Source organism: Triticum dicoccoides, chromosome 1A, assembly GCF_002162155.2.
Source record: "Triticum dicoccoides isolate Atlit2015 ecotype Zavitan chromosome 1A, WEW_v2.0, whole genome shotgun sequence".
Taxonomy (NCBI): Eukaryota; Viridiplantae; Streptophyta; class Magnoliopsida; order Poales; family Poaceae; genus Triticum; species Triticum dicoccoides.
The window spans coordinates 120,900,249-120,921,077 of record NC_041380.1 but is presented as its reverse complement, the minus strand read 5'-3'; the positions used below and the strand labels follow the sequence as shown (position 1 = coordinate 120,921,077).

At 51.9% G+C, this 20,829-nt stretch overlaps 1 protein-coding gene across 1 annotated transcript; it reads right to left on the bottom strand.

Moving 5' to 3' along the window:
* Window positions 1-13,578: 13,578 nt before the first annotated feature.
* LOC119366054 (zinc transporter 6-like) lies at window positions 13,579-16,719 on the bottom strand. The gene is made up of 2 exons (XM_037631719.1): window positions 15,706-16,719; window positions 13,579-14,164 (listed from the first exon to the last, which is right to left on the bottom strand). Exons 1-2 carry the CDS (start codon window positions 16,612-16,614, stop codon window positions 13,850-13,852), a joined length of 1,224 nt encoding a protein of 407 aa, XP_037487616.1. The 5' UTR covers window positions 16,615-16,719; the 3' UTR covers window positions 13,579-13,849.
* Window positions 16,720-20,829: the final 4,110 nt, after the last annotated feature.

The following is a 20,829-nucleotide window of genomic DNA, read 5'->3' as shown; positions in this document are numbered from 1 at the left end:
ATTCTTCAGTTCCACAAGTCTGGCATTTGCCACTTTTTGCATGAAAAAAAGTACAACAAAAGGCTTTAGGGTATTATCTATGAGCAGTCTCTACTTTCTAAACTGGACGGCTATTTACTGAATGTGCCGTCCTTTTCTCTTGATGTTAGCATTTTCGTAATTAGTGCTCGTACTATCACCCAAACTACCTTTCCTTTAGGCTGGTCGTAATGGTAGTATCATAGGTAGTATCATGCATGCCAACTAAGCAATTTTGATGAGGTGGCATAACATTAAATGAAGAAAGAGAGAATGTAATATCATATCATGATACCGTGTCATAATAAATGATATGCTACTTTGTGTCATGCATGACAATAAATAAAATACCACATGATACTAATATATGATTACTATGCATTAAGGAGGTAGTATCACACACTAGTATCATATGCATGATACTAGTATATGATATTTCCCGTTACAATCAGCCTTACACAAAGCAGTAGCATAAAGAGGTCGGAAGCAGCGATTCGGTGCTCGAGCTCATATGCTCCCGAAATTGCTAGCGTCCGCTGCTGCTTTGGGATCCTAGAAAATAGGTCTGCCGTGTCAGTCTGAGCGCAGGAAAATTAGGATACTGCGCGTATACGTGCGGTAACAGTGCGCGCTGGCGGGCCCTGCTAGTAGCGGTGGACACCCGTCAGCCCTGTTCCGTTCCTGGTCCGTGTACCAGGAGGCCGATGGTGTGTTGTGCCCTGGCCCGGATTGTTAGTCCAGTACGTCAGCGGGAAACCTAGGCCGTTTTTAGTCGTAAATGTACCGCGGGTCTGGGAATTGAAAATTCTGTGGACTGTTCTAGTGGGTCAGGAAGGCTTGCAAACCCTCGTTCCCCTGCTCTCGGCGGCGGCTTGTGCGGCAACGACAGAAGAGCGGCTAGAGTTCCTGTTGGATCCCGTTGACCGGTGAGTTCCTCGCTTATCCATGCTCCTTTTTCCGTAGATTGGTTCTAGGGGCGCTTCAGTGTTCGTAGACCAGGCCGGTGGGGCGATGAAGAAATAATGTATCTCCAATCAGGTCGGCACAGTCGACTAACAGGAAGAATCCTGAAGCACCCGGCTGACTAAAAGGTAGTAATACATTGATCAGTTGTTTGGTTAAAACTGCACATTGCCTTTGGGCCATGAACTCCACTGCTGTTTTGTGTTAAATCAGTAATTAGTGGATGCAGACATGTGTGTGTGGTTGTGGGTGATGGTGGTATATGCACTGAAAAATAGAAAAACTGAAGCGACTCCTTACATAATTCGAGGTTGAGGCTTAGTATTGCACGACCTGACAGGGCACCTTGCGCATCGAGGATTGAGTTTTGATTCACTTGGTGAGGCATACGACTTTTACAACTTGTATTCTTGGGAGATTCGCTTTGGGATTGGGGGCAGCTATGCGTCTGCCGGGTGATATTTAGAAAACATCCGCCGCCTTAGTAGCCGTAGGATCATGAGCAAGCCAACAGTCTGATCTTCTTTCATTGAGCGTGCGTCAACCTTTGCAACAAAGCTTGTGTTGCGCACCTGCCGAACTGTTTTTTTTTTTTGAAACAAGGTCTGTGTTTCAGAAACAAGATTTCTGTTATAGAAAAAAACCTTTGCTCTTGCCCCGTTGCAACAAACATAGTGTTGTGTGCTGGTTCCCTTGGCAACAAGAGGCCTGTTGCACAAACAAAAAAATCCCCCTCACACCAATGTCATCAAATGTCTGACGGGCATTTTAACCTTTTCAGTATAGATTATGTTGTAAAATTTTCTGCAACAAAGAGCATGTTGCAGAAATGTCAGTAGATTTTTTTTGCAACAGAGTTTGTTATAATATTTTCCGCAACAAAGATCGTGTTGCAGAAACATCTATAGAATTTTATTTACAACAGAGTTTATTATAGAAATATTTTCTGCAACAAAGATCATAGGTGATGCTGCGGAAATATTTGCAGCACATATATTGTAAAAAAAATTGTAACAGAAGTTGTGTTGCGCAAAATATTTGTAACATATGTCATGTTGTAGAAATATTTTTGGGCTTTGCTTTGTTGCAAAACTAGACCCGTCGTAAACAATTGCAACACCGCATTTGTTTCAGAAACATAGCCTCTGTTTCGAAAGCGTGTTCGATAAAGGATGACATGCAAGCCTTTATTTGGACGCGTGTCATGCAGCGGAGGTGGCGGACGCGGCCACTACAATCCACCGGATGACAGTAAGCTTTTTCCTTCGGGATTAGGTATGGCAAAAGCAGATCGAATGCTGAGAGGATGAAGTTGATGCAGGAAATTATTTGTGGCTGCTCGGTGAGAATTGCACTGTTGTTGTAAATTTCTTCTGATTGCTGAGTCGATGGCTTGTACTGACTAGAGCCTTCTTTGGCAGCTGAATGTGTGTGTGCTGCAGGGGAAGCCGGAAGCGGAGAATAACAGTTCGTGCGGTACATAAGAAGAAGGCGAAGGAGAGCCTAGGCCCTCTGTATTCGAAGAATAACGAGTTCAGGGATGAGTTCTATAAGTTTATAAATCACATGTTGACGATCGATGAGTTCGAGTCCGCATGGATATGCTGCTTGATAAATACAATTTGAGGAAGCCCATACATGACCCAGATATATGAAATCCGAACTAAGTGAGCTAAGCTGTACTAAAATGTGTGTTCTGCACTAAAATTACAAGCACCCAATGAAGTGGAAACATGTTGAAGGGTTATATGCCACCTGCTAGCCCGATGCACATTTTTGTGAGGCAGTATATGAGGCTCCAGATTGAACGTGAGAGGGAGGAAAGCTACGAAGAGTAGATGACTAATTGTCAGAAAAACTGATGTGTCTGTTCGTTATTCACCGTTGCTGATTAATTTTCAATTTTTCATTGTCAGTAAAACTGATGTGTGTTGGTGGTGGCAGGGAGGTGTCGTGAGGAGAACAAATCTAGCAATAGAGCAGCATGCAAGCAAAGTGTACACTCGTGCTATGTTTTGGAGCCCCGTCCAAAAATTTGGAGGCCCAGGAAGGTAGTGTCGGGGCGTCCATCAGCGTGAATGCGCTTCAAGGACTAGCACCACTGGAGTAGCAGAGGGGTGTAGGGAGGCCGTCGAACAGTGGGGGAGAAATCACCACACGAGGGTCTGAGCAAGCGTACCAGGTTTTGCAGCATCTGCCCCCGCGAAGGCCACAAGCGGACTGACATGTCCTGATCGTGGAGATGCACCTAAACAGCCCCGCAAGCCCGGAAAGTGCAAGAACTATTGAATGGAAGGGCGACGCAGGAACACGTGCACACGCCCACTGGTTGGTGCACAGATGTAGTCGAGAAGATTTAAAATTTCGTGTGTAATGTGCGATTCGAGGATTTTCTGGTGTGTGCTGTGAGCCATGCTCCAGGCTTGTTCCTCCGATGCTTATTAATTTTAGTGCTGTTGTATTGCATAGTGTTGTACTCCCTCCATTTTTATTTAGTTCGCGTATTAGCTTTGGTCAAAGTCAAGCTTTGTAAACTTTGACCAATTTTATAAACAAAAATATTAACATATACGATAACAAATCAACATCATTAGATTTATTATTGAATATACTTTCACATAGTATAAATTTGTTATGATAAATATTTATATTATTTTCTATAAACTTAGTTAAACTTTACGAAATTTGACTTCACTCAACTCTAATGTACGGAGTAAATAAAAATGAAGGGAGTACTGTAAGTCAGCAACTCAGTAGAACTTCAGAATTATGATAGAAAAAATGTTGGGCGTCGCATCTACATTTTCCAAGCTGTTGCATTGTTGGTGTGCATCCCAGAAAAGATTTTGTCAGGATGAAGGCTGTGTTTGTAACACAACATTGAGAAAATTTTTTATTTGACACTATCTTAAAATCTGATTTAAAAAGTTTTTTTTCCCTATTTGACATTAGTCCTAAATTTTATTCCCTATACGATACTTCCGTCCATTTTGAGCCTAAATGACACCTGAAAATACGATTTTGCCCCTCATGCGGTATGTGTGAGCGCGCGTGTGTGTTGTTGCGTGTGTGGATGTGTCGGTGTACAAAAAGAGGGGTACACTTTTTGTACCCCTATAACTGTGCACGGGTAGTCTGAGCCACGGGCACCACCACACTAGGCAAGGCAAGGAAGGTGAGCCAAGGTAAGGCCGAAGCTCAGGAGAAGCAGAACGACGCCAAGACCAAGACCACAAAGAGCAAAGGGGACGAAGCGGATCCCCCCGGCAAGATCCTTGCCGGGAGGCAGTTCTAGCAAGCCCGGCAAGACCCTTGCCGTGGCAGCTCGCCCCACACCTACGGAGTGAGTTACCCTTGAGTCCACTGCCCCCATGGGGCATGGATTCGGGAGACATCCCCGTGGTGGCATGCAGATCTTTGTGAAGGTATTCAAGATCAGATACATCCTTTAGAAGATGATGATCCTTGGCGGGATCCCAGCCAAGGAAGACCACAAGGCCCCCGGCAAGAGCCTTGCCGGGGATGACAGCAGGCGCCACGACAAGACCCTTGCCGGGGCCCCGACAAGGCCCTTGCCGAGAACGCCCGTAGAGCCACCATCAGGCCCACGCCAGTCAAATCTCCACCGCCGTTCGCATGCAGCTGCCGACCCAACCAGCTGGGTAGGCACCTACGTGGCGGCATGCAGATCTTCATGGAGACCTACCACTGCGCCACCTCAGCTGCCTGCCTGCCTACATGGCACCGCGGGCGCCGCTGGCCAGGGCGCGTGTCAACACGAGAGGGAGCGGCGACGGACGAGACAGGGCTCTCCCCCGTCCCCGATAAAGCAAGGACACCTGGGCAAGACGCATTAAATGCGCCTTGTCATGTAATGCGAGGGATAACCTCGCATAACTGTTCCCTTTCCACCTCCTGTGTGCCACTGTGGCTACCCCTTTTCCTATAAAAGGAGGCCCGAGGCGACCAGGAGAAGGATTCGGCTTTTTGGAGCTCCTCACGCCCCATAGCTAGCTCAAGAACACTGATATACAATCCACCAAAGCAGAAGTAGGGTTTTACGCATCCTCGCGGCCCGAACCTGGATAAACGAACCGTGTGCTATCTGTTTGATCCGCTCTTCTCACGACCCCGCGCCCCGCAACCGTAGTAGGGATTCTTGTGATCCCATAGGTGTCGTTCATCACCGACATCTTTGGCGCGCCAGGTAGGGGGCGCAGTTGTGTGAATCGGCTTTAGCAGTTAGCCCGGCACTCCATCTTCGTGACCCTTGAAGAAGAAAGGGGGCCAGAAGATCGACACTCGAGCGATCGCAAACAGAAGCTAAGTTGCACTAAACCCTTATTTATGCTATCCTTCTTATTTGAGGTTATTCCCCCCGGAGATATTTGCTTTGTATGAGAAACCTGCACGCCAGGGGGCTCTACCACGATCGGCAACGCCCTTGCCCTGTTTCGAGTCCGCTCAACAGCTCAAGCGGCTGCGTCGAGAATGGCAGAGTAGCCTTCCGCGATCTGCAACGCCCCCGATTCTGACTCGAGTCAAACTCGACAGTTCGAGCGTCCGCGTTCAGAACGGAAAGGTGGCTCGTCCGGCAGCACGCGTACCCGGCTGGCCATGGGGATCCGTCCCCAAAGCGCCGCTAGGGGCTTCCGCGCCGGCAAGCCTTCCCAATCGAGTAGGGCGCGCATACAAAGAGGAATTGAACGGGGAAATAACATGCATGAAAATTAAGAGTACTGCAAAGTTATATTACAACACATCATTGCTGCGGTTCTAACTAAAGATAAAATTTGTCTTGGTCGGGAACCCGCAGCGGCGAAGAAGAACGGGATGCCTAATCCCGATGCTGGCCTTCCACCCTCTTGATTTCGTCGATGCAGTCGGTGATGGGCTTGATGCGCTCCTTGAGCACCGTGATGTCAGCACCATCCGGCAAGCTCTTCATCACGGCCGCGAAGTCAAGATCGGGATTCCAGTATGCCATCTTGGTGAGGACCTTGGTCACGACCCTCCGGCAAAGTCGCCGGGCCTCCTCGGCCAGCGTGGCCATCCTGTTGAAGTGGAGATAAGCCAGGGCTCCGAGGACGCCCTCGAAGAACATGGTCAACTTGGTGTTGACGGTCCCGCTGCGCTCTGGGGCGTACCTCACGTGTGGCATCCCCATGGTGGCCAACTGTGAGGTGACCCTGCCGGCAACCTCCTCCAAACGGCTGATCCATCTGTTCTTGCCCGCCACATAATCCTGGTGGGAGGCGGCCTCGTCCGCCCGCAGCTGCTTCTCCTCCTCTAGGCTCCTGGCCAAGGTCTCCTCCCGAGCTCTGCCCTCCGACAGCGTCTTCTCGAGATCCTCCAGCTTCAGCTTGAGGTCTCTGACGGAGTCTTGCGCTTCGGAGAGCTCCCCAGCCTTGCTGATGACCGCTCCTTGCGCCTCCACCAAGGCGCTGTTGAGCGTGTTCTTCTTGTTGGACAGCTTGAGGGCCTGCTCTTTCAGCTCGTCCTGCGCCACCTCCAACTCCCTTACCTTGCCGGCATGGGCCAGAGCCTGGGCATCGAGTGCCTCCTCGTGCCTCTGCTCCAGCTCGCAAGTCCGCCGCGCGACAAGGGCCTCGAGCTCCTCATCCTTGCCGCGGAGCACTGCGGCAAGCTTCGCCTCACGCGCGGTGAGGTCCTCTTCCTGGGAATCCAAGGTGGCCTGATGCTGGTTCCGGGCGGTCTCGGCCGCGGCAGCCAAGTTCGCCGCCTTTTCCTGGGCCTTCTCGATGTCGGCCATCCTCATGGTGAGCTCCACATCGCGCTCGGCCAATTTCTCCTGAAAGGCCCTCTGCTCCTCGCGAGCCTGGTGGAACCAGGTCTGCGTCTTGGCAACGCGCGCCTTGAAGTCCACCTTCGCGTTGTCCACCGTTGCCATCCTGGACTTGACCTTGTCCAGGCGAGCACGGTAGAGCACTTGGAGCTTCCGGAAATTGGCCCCCATGGCGCGGAAGAGCTGCTCTTCTGGAGAACCGTCGCCGCCAACGCCCGGCTCATCAACCACCTCGAGCCCAGTGGCGGCAAGCACCTCGCCGTCGAAAACTTCCCCTTCGGCAGGCACCCGGCTTGACGCCCCTGGGAGGTGGATGAAGAGGTCGTCGCCCACCTTCAGATATCTGCCGGGGCCCGAGGTTGAGGAGGAGGGAGGCTGGTCACTCACCACCTCTTCCTCGGCGGAAGCCTTGCCGGCCTCACCGGCAGGTCCACAGCTGGCGCCCCCGGCAGAAGCCTCGCCGGTCGCCTTGGCGGCCCCCGCCGCGGTGTCCTCGGCAGCATCCTTGGTGGCCTCCTCAACAATGTTCCCAACAGCGGTATCCATGCCCTCCATACCTGTTGAAGGAGGGCCTGGGAAGCAACGGGAGCAATGAAGTCAAGAAAAGAGTAAGGAAAAAACAGAGACGAAGGACAGGCGACTCACCAGTGCCAGGCTGTGAAGCAGAAGTCCCCTCTCCGCCAGCATTTGGCGCCGTGGCAGAGCCACCAGCGCCCAAGTTCCCCTCTTCCTCCATGGGTGTAGGCTCCGTGCCTGATGCCCTTGCCGGGGACGCCCCCCCGCGGCGGCGTAGTCGATGGGGGTGGTGTGTTAGGAGTAGCCCCCTGTGGCTCCTCCTGCTGCCGCTCCCCTCCTGCAAACCCGGCAAGGTCAACATCATGGCATCGAGCACCTACCACATGTCGAGTAAGAAGAGGGTGACGAACTTATGCTGGGGGCTGCGCCGGGGGCTGCTGTCCGGGCTGCTCAGCACCACCAGTGGTGTCTCTGAAGCCCTAGCTGGGGGCTGGCTGCTCGCCGAGGTCCTCGCCCTCTTCACCCTCTGGGCCAACGTCTCTGTCTCCCTACGGAAGCAAAAATGGATCAAGATAAGCGATCCAATTCGAGGAAATGGAAATGACAGTAAGGAACGAAGAACTTACTCGTCGTCCGTCTCCCCCTCTTCCACCAGTTTCCTTTTCCGCTCCGGGCTGAGAGGCCCGAGATCAAAAGGGAGCTCCACATCATCATCCGAGTCAACGCCTGCCGGAGGAGGCGAAGGAGGCGGCGGGGTTTGTGCGCGCCCGGATGAGGAAGGGGCTGTCGCCTTCTTCTTCTCAGCGGCCCTCATCAGCCTCTTCGCTGCCGTGGCCCTCGTATGGCGCCTGGACCCCTTCAGGGTCAATTGAGGCCGCGTAGCCCTGCCGGGCCGGACCGGCTCGCCAGAGCCAGACCGCCGCAGGACTCGCCCTCTTCCCCTGGCTGGCATCGAGCCCGCCGCCACGTCCTCCTCCGACGACGACGACTCGTCGGCCGCGTCTTCGACGAGCGGAGACCCAGTGTCGGCGCTGCTGGCCTCCCCGGAGGCCGCTGCCCACCGGGTGAGCTCCTCTTCCTCCGCCGCCGTTGCGGCCTTGTCCTCCATGCCTCCGGCGCTGCCGGCCTCCACGGCAAGCTGTGCCTCCCTCGCCCTAGTGGCGATGTAGTCCAGCTCTACCTGTATAGTGTCCATGATAAGCCACCGCTCGGCGTCGGCGTTGACGTACACCTCGATCAGGGTGTCGAAGAATTGCTGCACATCCTCGACCTTCGGCTCCTTCCAGCTCGGGACAGGGCCGTGCGCATTACAGTCCGGCATCATGGCGATGATCTCGGACCGACGCGAATTGTTGCACAACGGGACCACCCCCGCTAGCAGCTTGAAAAATGGCCCCTTGAGGGCCTTGCCAACCTTTGTGGCAGCCCTCGCGGCCTTGCCGGTACGCTCAACCTCGCCATCGCGACACACATCAAGCTGGAAAAGCAGCTGGCAGAAGTGGGCATGCGCCAGCACTGTGAAGTTGTGATCAAGACCGGGGCGGAGTCGCATAATGTCAGCCGGGTTCGTGAAGAGCCAAGCTGGCCTCCCCCTGTTGTGTAACGGGGCGATCCGGCGGCGAATGAAGTCCGCCCCGATCATCTCAAGGGTGAGTCCGGCCTGGGTGAGCCGAAGAATCCTGGTGGTGGCAACGGTGAGCCTCCCATCGGCGGCATCGACATCGCTCCAATCGCTGCCACGGACCGGCGACACTCGCCGGACCTTGTAGAATTCCGGCGGGTTTTCATCTTCGATCCAGCACCACCGGCCACGCCATTCCTCCCACCTCTCCTTCGCGGCACCGTCCGGGTATGCCCCCTTGGATCTTGAGATCCAGGTGACACAACCGGAGACGGCTCCTCCCGGCTGGATTCGAGGGAAGAAGTAATAGCGGAAGAGCGCCGTGTTGGGCTGCACCCCGGCAAAGCCTTCGCAAAGATGCGCGAAGAAAGCCGTGCACGCCACCGCATTCGGAGTAAAATCCAAGAGGCGGAAGCCGAAGGTGCGCATAACGTCGCAGAAGAAATCGGAGAAAGGAGGGCATAACCCGCAGGAAAAGTAATCAACGAAGAAGGGGTACCGATTTGGGGCAGGATCAACGCAAGCGGCAGGAATGACGCATGTCGCCGGGTGTACCGAATCCTCTCCCCCCGTCTTCACTCCCCATAGGGGCTTGAAGGAGGCCCGGAGCTCTCGAACATCAACCGTCGAGGGGAAGAAGAAGGCGGACTTCATCCGGTCCCCCGACAGCGTGCTCGCCGGCGGCTCCACCGCCCCGGCGCCCTTAGCCACCCCCTTGTCCTTGGCGAATTTGGGAGCCATGGCGACCAAGAAGTTCAGAGGGTTGAGGAAGGGGGATGGCGAAGTAACGACGGCGGGCGACGGCGGAAGCTTAGGAAGGAAGGAAGAGAGGAAACAGCGGCTTTGAGATTGGAAAAGGCACGAGGAAAAGAGGAGAAAGTGAGCAGCGCGCCCGCGGTTATTCCTTCTTATGGGGGAAAAACGCGGGCCGCCTCCTTTCACATTAACTGTGATGTGACGCATGCCCACGGGAAGCAACCCCACGCATGCCGCCCACGTCACACACGCCTCTCCACGCCGCGCCACGCGCGGGAAGCATGGGGAGCGCAGCGCGCGAAGAAACTTACCGCAGTAAAAACCGTCCCGCCTACCCGCGCACCGTTTTTGGGCCTAGCCCAACGACGCAATTGCGCTTACGTGTGGCCCAGGCCCGGGGGCTCCTGTCGGTGTACAAAAAGAGGGGTGCACTTTTTGTACCCCTATAATTGTGCACGGGCAGTCTGAGCCACGGGCACCACCACACTGGGCAAGGCAAGGGAGGTGAGCCAAGGTAAGGCCGAAACTCAGGAGAAGCAGAACGACGCCAAGACCAAGACCACAAAGAGTAAAGGGGACGAAGTGGATCCCCCGGCAAGATCCTTGCCGGGAGACGGTTCTAGCAAGCCCGGCAAGACCCTTGCCGTGGCAGCTTGCCCCACACCTACGGAGTGAGTCACCCTTGAGTCCACTGCCCCCATGGGGCAAGGATTCGGGAGACATCCCCGTGGTGGCATGCAGATCTTTGTGAAGGCATTCAAGATCAGATACACCCTTTAGAAGATGATGATCCTTGGCGGGATCCCAGCCAAGGAAGACCACAAGGCCCCCGGCAAGAGCCTTGCCGGGGATGACAGCAGGCGCCACGGCAAGACCCTTGCCGGGGCCCCGGCAAGGCCCTTGCCGAGAACTCCCGCAGGGCCACCATCAGGCCCACGCCAGTCAAACCTCCACCGCTGTTCGCATGCAGCTGCCGACCCAACCAGCTGGGCAGGCACCTGCGTGGCGGCATGTAGATCTTCGTGGAGACCTACCACTGCGCCACCTCAGCTGCCTGCCTGCCTACATGGCACCGGGGCGCCGCTGGCCAAGGCGCGTGTCAACACGAGAGGGAGCAGCGACGGACGAGACAGGGCTCTCCCCCGTCCCCGATAAAGCAAGGACACCTGGGCAAGACGCATTAAATGCGCCCTGTCATGTAATGCGGGGGATAACCTTGCATCACTGTTCTCTTTCCACCTCCTGTGTGCCACTGTGGCTACCCCTTTTCCTATAAAAGGAGGCCCGAGGCGACCAGGAGAAGGATTCGGCTTTTTGGAGCTCCTCACGCCCCATAGCTAGCTCAAGAACACTGATATATAATCCACCAAAGCAGGAGTATGGTTTTACGCATCCTCGCGGCCCGAACCTGGATAAACGAACCGTGTGCTATCTGTTTGATCCGCTCTTCTCACGACCCTGCGCCCGCAATCGTAATAGGGATTCTTGTGATCCCATAGGTGTCGTTCATCACCGACAGGGTGCAGGCGCACATGTGTGCTGTTGCTGCATGTGTGTGTGCATGTGCGCCGCTGCGTGTGTTTGCTACTGCGTGTGTACGTGCGCGCGTGCACGTGTGTGTGTGTTGTTGCGTGCCTATGTGCTGGCTGTGTGTGTGCTGCTGCTGCGTGTGTGTGTATGTGTGTGTGTGCTGCGTGTGTGTGTGTTGCTGCGTGTGTGTGCGCGTGCATGTGTGTTGCTGCGTGTGTGTACACGTGCGCGTGCGTGTTGTTGCGTGTGTGTTGGTGCATGTGTATGTGTTGCTACGTGTGTGCTCCTACCCTCGCACTGGTGCTGCGTGTGTGATCTATTGCCCCCCACACACATACCACATGAGGGGCAAAAGAGTTTTTTCAGGTGTCATTTAGGCTCAAAATGAACGGAAATGTCATACAGGGAATAAATTTTAAAGCTTGTGTCAAATAGGGAAGAAATTTTTTCCCAGTGTCAAATAAGGAAGCAGATTTTAAGATAGTGTCAAATAAGGAATTTTCTCCACAACATTTGCAGGTCTCGGGCAGCTTCAGTACGGGGTCTATAGTAGACGCATGGAGCACGACGGCGGCGCAAGTTGAATCTGCAGTGGCTGCGAAGGAGGTATGAATCATAGCATCGGCGAGAGCCAGTTTTTCATCAGAAAGGTCTGCTAAGTTGGTTTTATTCTTTTTTGAGTGGTGTCTGCTGAGTTGGTGCGGATGGAGGTTCGTTCGAGGGGATGACTTTTGGGATGGCTCGGGAAGAATGGTGGACCGTGCACCGAAAGCCTGATCCGCCCGCTGGACGATGCCTCCGTCACAATGAATGCGCCTAGGCCCACCAAAATTTCAGACGAAATACCTACTGGAATACAGCTACGAATACATTGAGGGGCACTGATCCGAATGCGAGTTGGCGGCTGAGATTTCGGGAGCAGCTGAGCCTGGGCTTAGAATCGAATATCCCAAAGAAGTCGCACTTAATTATCAGAAGAGCCCCAAGCAAACATGTTCTACTACTGTTACTACTTATTACTCCCTTCAATTATTAAACCCATTAAGCGTCACGTGATGGGTGGCCAACCAGCTATGCCACGTGGCGCAAGCTGGTTAGTCGTGGTAAAAAAGTTTTTGTGATATTATTTTTTGATGAAGGCGAGGAATTTTTTAAATTTTATTTCTTTTTTATATGGAGGTGATGATCGCACATATTTTTTTAATAGAGGGCTACGCAAAGTGACGATTGCTGGTAGGCTGCGTTGGTCATTTTTTTTTGTTTTCTTTTTTACTTCTTTTTCTACAAGGACGTGAGGATTTTTTTTAAAAAAAATTAGATGGGGCGACAACTCCATGTATTTTTTAAAATGAAAACGTGTGCACAACTCTCTCTTGAGCGGCGTCACAGGGGTGATGTCGCTAACCACTAGTCCAAAATAAGTGTCGCAGTTTTAGCCTTAGTTCAAAACTCCCCAGGGGCATTTTCTCTTGATGTTAGCATTATGGCCTAACCTTTACTTACCTTGTCCGATGCCTGAAGCCCTCTCAGCCTCACCAATCTTAACCTCTCCAGGGGCAACTTCATCAATCAGACTGCCATAGGCATCGTGCACCTCAAAAACCACATCTCCATTTATGTACCTGAAATTCTGAATACTTTGGTTTGGACGCCATTTTGGTAAGGTTATGAAAGGAAATTTCTAGGTTCTTAATCTAAGGAGCATTAGCAATCAATTTAATGACCATTTCTCACCGTGGCTTGGAAAACTTCCAACAGCTTAGAATTCTTGCATTGCGATTTAAGAACTGACATGACTCGGTAATTGATCTCAAAGGGCAGCAGAAATTGAGAGGAGCTTTCAGATTTGCAAGCAATTGACCTAGGTTAAACAATTTATCAGGAATGTGAATTCAGACAGGTTTGATAAACTAAAATCAATGGCTCCAAGATCTAATGGTGTTGTACATGAAATATACAGAGATATATAATTGTAAAGTATGAAGGGCAGCATACTTGCCAAGTTAAAGCAAGCATCCACCGCCTTGTCCGGAACCACTACCACATGTAATGGTAAATTATCACCTTGCCTGTAGATGATAATATAATGCTAGGATAATTATTAGTATTTTTCTCTTAAAACTAAATGCAGAACAAAATGAGCAATAGTGGGATAGTTCAAAATAAATAAATCATGGCGGGCATACTTACTGGTGGTAAAATGTCAGCCTTTAGCCCGGAGAGCAATTCTTGGGCAGAAACTTGATGATGAACATTCTTAATTAAGTAAGGCGGAATTTGCAAATTGCAGCTATACAAAGAACTTACTAACTCTACACACAAGGATGCGCCTTCCTTCTGAACATGAATTCCAAATTTGGCAAAAATATAAACAGCGTAGCCGGTTTCATCTTTAAGAAAAGTCCAGTCTATTACAGTGCACGGTATCAACTGAAAGGTAAATCAGGGTGTTGGTTATACACATTAGTGTATAACAGGCATAAGTTATAAGCTGCAAAGTAACAGAAGCATTGGTCGATTTCCATTTCCAGTTCCCCATAACGTGTCATTTCAGATATACATAGGGAAGTATGAGTCCATAGATATGCACTGCAAGATGTGGAACCTGAGAATGATCCCTCTATACATTTCACTATGGCCTATGCCCAGAGAGCTAATATCGACATAGAAGCAGATCCAAGCACCAATGCAATATAAGAGGCCTTCTTCAGTTTCAGAGATGATGACATCATCTTGTTGTGGAAGAAATCAAGAGAAATGAGGTCGACGAGCGCCATGTAGACAAGGATTCCGGCAGAGAGTGAACCAAGAAGGCCTTCAATTATTAGGGCGTTTGGACTGCTATCGTCATAACCAGTCATATGGAAGACTGCCATCCCAAGAAGTATTCCCAATGGTGTTGTCACTGAGAACATTATGCACATGTAACCCACTGTTGCCATTCCGAAACCAGCCTGTGAGAAATAGACAAGTATGCGTTCAGTCATCAATGAACTTCACAAAACCCTTCTAACTGGTGTTTATGTGGTGCTACAATTTCAGAGGAGAACTTCTAAAGCAAATCATCATATGGCAAGTATGGATGACTATAAACGAATACACATATACAGAAAGTGGTAAAGTATACAGCTGGAAATTGCTCCACGGGGGTCGTACCATCTAAAGTTATGACTATTTAACACACATACATACAAAATGAGTGTTGCAGGTGGCTCTGTTTGATACTCCCTCCGTTCGGAATTACTTGTCTTAGATTTGTCTAGATACGGAGGTATCTAGCACTAAAATGAGTCTAGATACATCTGTATCTAGACAAATCCAAGACAAGTAATTCGGAACGGAGGGAGTACATTATGGCAATGACTCCGAAAAAAGGATAGGAATTGCACTAGTGCCTTTGCTAAAACTGGAGATTTCAGTTTCAATTGATCAGTCATCCTACCAATGTCAAAGTGCTTTGTGGATATTGCTCTCCAGCGCAATACCACCAAATTAAAAAGGACTTTGAAGACTTACCAAGTGCTATTCCTCTGCCCCTTCTCCTCTGTGCATAACACATCAGCCTCATCTAGTGCCAATTTGGAAAAACAAAATGGACGCGGACATGGACGAACAGAATTGAAAGGGAAAAAATTGTCTACCAAAACAGTTAGGCCTCCATGAGTATATATCATACAGAAAGTTGAGGCCTCAAAACTTTGGCTGCTAAAGTAAATGCAACTGTGAGAAAAAAGGGCTCGCTGTACAGCAGGGATCCTTCCACCGATAATCACCTCCAAAGTTACCCGGAGGGTTCAGGGTAACACAAGGAGCTCAACAAATCATATTCAACTATAAGTATTTCTTGGCTGACAAAGTGGTACAGTATATGGCAAACATGCCAACTCTGAACTAAAACAATGGCATGACAGGATTACTCAAAGACAGAGAAACAAACATCTAAATCAACATACAAGGGAACAAATCCTTGTCGTTCGTATGTGCAAAGCATTAGCTTAATACTGTATTAGACATCAACATAGGTAGCTAATCACGTATTATTATACTCAATCTATAAAGTATGACCACAGGTCCATGATAGGCTCGTCTTTCTTAAGAAAATCAGTCAACAGGAAAGACACCACTGACATGAAATTTTTTAAATAAGCTGCCGACTTCGTAATTCATACCATTGCAAATATGCCGCACAACACTCACACTGAAAGTCAGAATATGAACAAAATTGTACTCCCTCCGTTCACAAATATACAAGATGTTTTAGATATTTCAAATATGGACTACATACGGACTGAAACAAGTGAACAAACACACTAAAATGCGTATATATACATCCGAATCAGAAAAAAGCTTAGAACATCTTATAATAGTGAACAGAGGGAGTACTAGACTAATTTTTCAATGATGAATTCTCTTAATAACATAACAATTCAGTGATGAATTCTCCAATTGCACAGAAACATCACACCAAATTGAGCGGCATATGTTGGACTCTGACCTGTGCGATGCAGCCGCCGAGGCCCATCCCCTCGAAGACCTGGTGGAAGGATAGCGCGACGACGAGCGGGCGGATGGCGCAGACGTCCTGCGACATCCCCAAGGTGACCCCGATGATGACCGAGTGGAACACTATCCCAATCTCAAGCACCTTGGACACCATCTTCTGCTTCTTCCTCGCCTCCTCCTCCTCCCCCTCCCCGACCTCCACCACCTCATGCCCAGCGCCATGGCACCCGACAATAGGGACCACGGGTTCATCGCTGCGAGGCAGCCGGGCGCCTTTCTTTGGCCCGAAGAGCGCCACGTCGTCCCGGTCCGGGTCGCCGCCATTCTCGTCGGCGCGCGGCGCCGGGTCGTCGCGCGGCGCCGGGTCGTCGCGGTCACTCTCGTCCAAGAAAGCGCGTTTCCTGGGGCTCATTTCGCCGGTGAGCTCGAAGGCGGGGGCCTTCTTGGTGGTGGGGATTGGGGCGTAGGGCTGGTCCTCCTGCTGCTGCGGCTGCTGGTGGCCGTGGGCTTCGAGGTGCGACGAGGCGGAGAGGTCGACGAGGAGCGCGAGCAGCGCGCCGACGAGGCAGAGGAGCCCCGCGAAGGGGAAGTCCCTCCAGGGCCGGCGCGACGCGACGGCGCAGTCGGCGAGCGCCGCGTAGGCGTCCGGGAGGACGTGGACGAGGGAGGTGGAGAGGATGACCCCGGCCGCGTAGCACTTGACGAGGAGCAGGCCCCGCGCGTACCCGTCCCGGCCGCGGAAGGCCCTGGTGAGGGCGACGGGGAGGCAGACGCCGACGGCGCTGGTGATGAGGATGGCGAGCAGGGAGCCCGTCTTGAGCCGCGCCGCCGCGGCCCCGTCGCGGCAGACCCTGGACAGCGCGGCGAGCTCGCCCGCCGGGAGGCACCCCCTGCCGGACATGGCGGCGCGCGAGGTGCTCGGCGAAATATCGCGCCCGCGCACGCCAGCGAGGGCGACGGCAACGGCGACAGGGTCGGCGAGCGGCAGGAGACGGAAGGGAGGACTTATGAGACTTGATGAGTGGTTATGAGAAACGAGGGAGGTTTCAACGCGAGGTGGGCCCGCGGGGAGGCCGTGCGCGACGGGGTTTTGTGGAAACTTACGATAGAAGAAGAACGGTTCAGTAGACGCTGACTGGTCTCAGTGGGCCTACTCATGTGTTGTCGTTGCTCACTGCTAGATCTACCAAGGCCCAGCTGGTGAGGAAGGCAGCAGTTTGCACCGTCTTTCTCGCTGAAGACCGGCAATCTTTGCACATACAGCACCTAATACTACTTTTTCTTTTTTGACGGAACAGCACCTAATACTTTGCACATGAGTAGTAAAAAGTTCTTTTGCACTAAATTGCAGATTGCACCAAGAACGGCGTTTGCTCGGAACAATCAGGCATTTGCGTAAAAATGCTACACATACAAAGATTTACAGTCTTTTACAGACTCTTTTCATCTAACAATCAATCACAAATCTCTCCCTCCTCCCTGATTTTCAAAGGAGTGGACCGTCCCGCTCATCTGTTGTCAATGAAGACTAACCACCCTGTAAAAGCCTGTAAACTGTTTGTACGTGTAGCATTGCCGGCATTTGCGTGGGCGATGTGCGCCTCCTCTTGAGTTGTGATAGGGAGGATGTATGGGTGCTGCACCACGCACTAGCTATAGCTAAGGCCAACTCCACCGCGCGATCCCATCCTGTCCGCGCGCGTTCGTTTAGAGTAAAACAAACGAATAGCGCGGCCCAGCGCGCGGCCTCAAACGGACAAATGTTCGGATTCTGTCCGTTTTCGACCCATCCCCGACCCAAACTTGCGCTCGGTTTGGGGTGAAACGGACGCGCGCGGACGGCCTGGACGCACGCCCTTGTCCCCCCCGTGGCCTGCCTGTCGGGGACACTAACAGTCCATCCGCTCCCAACGCTTGCACCCTCTCTCTCCCGCCCCGCCCCACCGCCGGCGTCGCCGCCTCCTCACCGCGCAGCTCCCGGCCGTCCCTACCAAACCATGTCTCGACATGGCCGCCACCACGCCCGCGCTTTGGCCATAGTTTTGGTCGTCGATCCGAGGTTTGGCCGTCGCCGTCTTTGCCGGTCGCAGAGGGGACACGACCGCTGGCGACGTACCACGGCGGCCTCGGCAGCTTCCGACGGGAGCTCCAAAGCGGCCAGTAGCCGGCCGGCAACCACCCCTGCTACGTCCAGGTAATCATCGCAGCCTCTTCGCCACCACGACCGCAAGGTGTTCGGCATGTTGCCCACAAAGGTATGGACAGTGGAGACGAGTTTTTCTTCCATCACTTTCTTTGTTCATCGGATGATTCGTCGTCGGATGATGAAGATCTTGTGGTGGCTGCACTGGTCGTTCACGACCACATTCAACGGCAGCTTCCTCGGTACAGGGGGTCAGTCCCTCGCCGTGCTCCCAACCTGAACCGCAACAGGGAGAGATGCCACGCCCTGCTTTATGCCGATTACTTTGCCAACACCTCGCTCTTCGAGCCGGATAAATTCCGTCGCCGTTTTCGAATGGCAAGACATGTGTTCAATCGTATCCGAGAGGGAGTGGTTGCTCATGACCCATACTTCGAGTGCAAGACGGATGCCTTGGCAAGCTTGGATTCTCCTCTTACCAGAAATGCACCGCGGCCATCCGCATGCTTGCATATGGAATTCCAGGAGATCTGGTGGATGAGTATGTGCGTATGAGTGAGACAACATGTCTGATGTCAATGTACAAGTTTTGCCAGGCTGTGATCGAGGTGTTTGGCCCAGAGTACTTGAGGCAGCCAACTGCCGCTGATACAGAGAGATTGTTGGCGACCAACGCGGCTAGAGGCTTTCCAGGAATGCTTGGCAGCATAGATTGTATGCACTGGGAGTGGAAGAACTGCCCATTTGCTTGGCAGGGCCAGTACAAGGGGCATGTCAACGGGTGCACTATCATATTAGAAGCGGTGGCATCACTGTTGGGGAACGTTGCAGAAAATTAAAATTTTTCCTACGGTTTCACCAAGATCCATCTATGAGTTCATCTAAGCAACGAGTCTAGGGAGAGAGTTTGCATCTACATACCACTTGTAGATCGCGTGCGGAAGCTTGCAAGGTGATGATGTAGTCGTACTCGACGTGATCCAAATCACCGATGACCTGCGCCGAACGGACGGCACCTCCGCGTTCAACACACGTACGGAACAGCCACGTCTCCTCCTTCTTGATCCAGCAAGGAAGGGAGGAGAGGTTGAGGGAGATGGCACCAGCAGCAGCACGACGGCGTGGTGTTGGTGGAGCTGCAGTACTCCGGCAGAGCTTCGCTAAGCACTATGGAGGTGGAGGAGGTGTTGGGGAGGGAGAAGGAGGCAACCAAAGGCCAGGGCGTTCAGGTATGAAGTCCCTCCTCCCCCCCACTATATATAGGGGTGCCAAGGGGGGTGGCCGGCCCTAGGAGATCAAATCTCCTAGGGGGTGCGGCGGCCAAGGGGGGTTTTCCCTCCCCCCAAGGCACCTAGGAGGTGCCTTACCCTCCTAGGACTCTTGCCCCCATATATAAATCTTTACCTCCGGACCATTCCGGAACTCCTCGTGACGTCCGGGATCTCATCCGGGACTCCGAACAACATTCGGGTTACTGCATATACATATCCCTATAACCCTAGCGTAACTGAACCTTAAGTGTGTAGACCCTACGGGTTCGGGAGACATGCAGACATGACCGAGACTCTCTCAGTCAATAACCATCAGCGGGATCTGGATACCCATGATGGCTCCCACATGCTCCTCGATGTTGTCATCGGATGAACCACTATGTCGAGGATTCGATCAAACCCTGTATGCAATTCCCTTTGTCAATCGGTACGTTACTTGCCCGAGACTCGATCGTCGGTATCCCAATACCTTGTTCAGTCTCGTTTCCGGCAAGTCACTTTACTCGTACCGTAATGCATGATCCCGTGTCCAACACCTTGGTCACATTGAGCTCAATATGATGATGCATTACCGAGTGGGCCCAGAGATACCTCTCCGTCATACGGAGTGACAAATCCCAGTCTCGATCCGTGTCAACTCAACAGCTACTTTCGGAGATACCTGTAATGTACCTTTATAGTCACCCAGTTACGTTGTGACGTTTGGTACACCCAAGGCATTCTTACGGTATCCGGGAGTTACACGATCTCATGGTCGAAGGAAGAGATACTTGACACTTGCAAAGCTCTAGCAAAACGAACTACACGATCTTTTATGCTATGCTTAGGATTGGGTCTTGTCCATCACATCATTCTCCTAATGATGTGATCCCGTTATCAATGACATCCAATGTCCATAGTCAGGAAACCATGACTATCTGTTGATCACAACGAGCTGGTCAACTAGAGGCTTACCAGGGACATTGTGTGGTCTAAGTATTCACACGTGTATTACGATTTCCGGATAATACAGTTATAGCATGAATAAAAGACAATTATCATGAACAATGAAATATAATAATACTTTTATTATTGCCTCTAGGGCATATTTCCAACAGTCTCCCACTTGCACTAGAGTCACCAATCTAGTTACATTGTGATGAAACGAACACCCATAGAGTTCTGGTGTTGATCATGTTTTGCACGCGAGAGAGGTTTAGTCAGCGGATCTGCGACATTCAGATCCGTGTGCACTTTGCAAATCTCTATGTCTCCATCTTGAACATTTTCACGGATGGAGTTGAAACGACGCTTGATGTGCCTGGTCTTCTTGTGAAACCTAGGCTCCTTTGCGAGGGCAATAGCTCCAGTGTTGTCACAGAAGAGTTTGATCGGCCCCGACGCATTGGGTATGACTCCTAGGTCGGTGATGAACCCCTTCACCCAAATCGCTTCATGTGCTGCCTCCGAGGCTGCCATGTACTCCGCTTCACACGTAGATCCCGCCACGACGCTCTGCTTGCAGCTGCACCAGCTTACTGCTCCACCATTCAACATATACACGTATCCGGTTTGTGACTTAGAGTCATCCGGATCTGAGTCGAAGCTAGCGTCGATGTAACCCTTTACGACGAGCTCTTCGTCTCCTCCATAAACGAGAAACATGTCCTTTGTCCTTTTCAGGTACTTCAGGATATTCTTGACCGCTGTCCAGTGTTCCTTG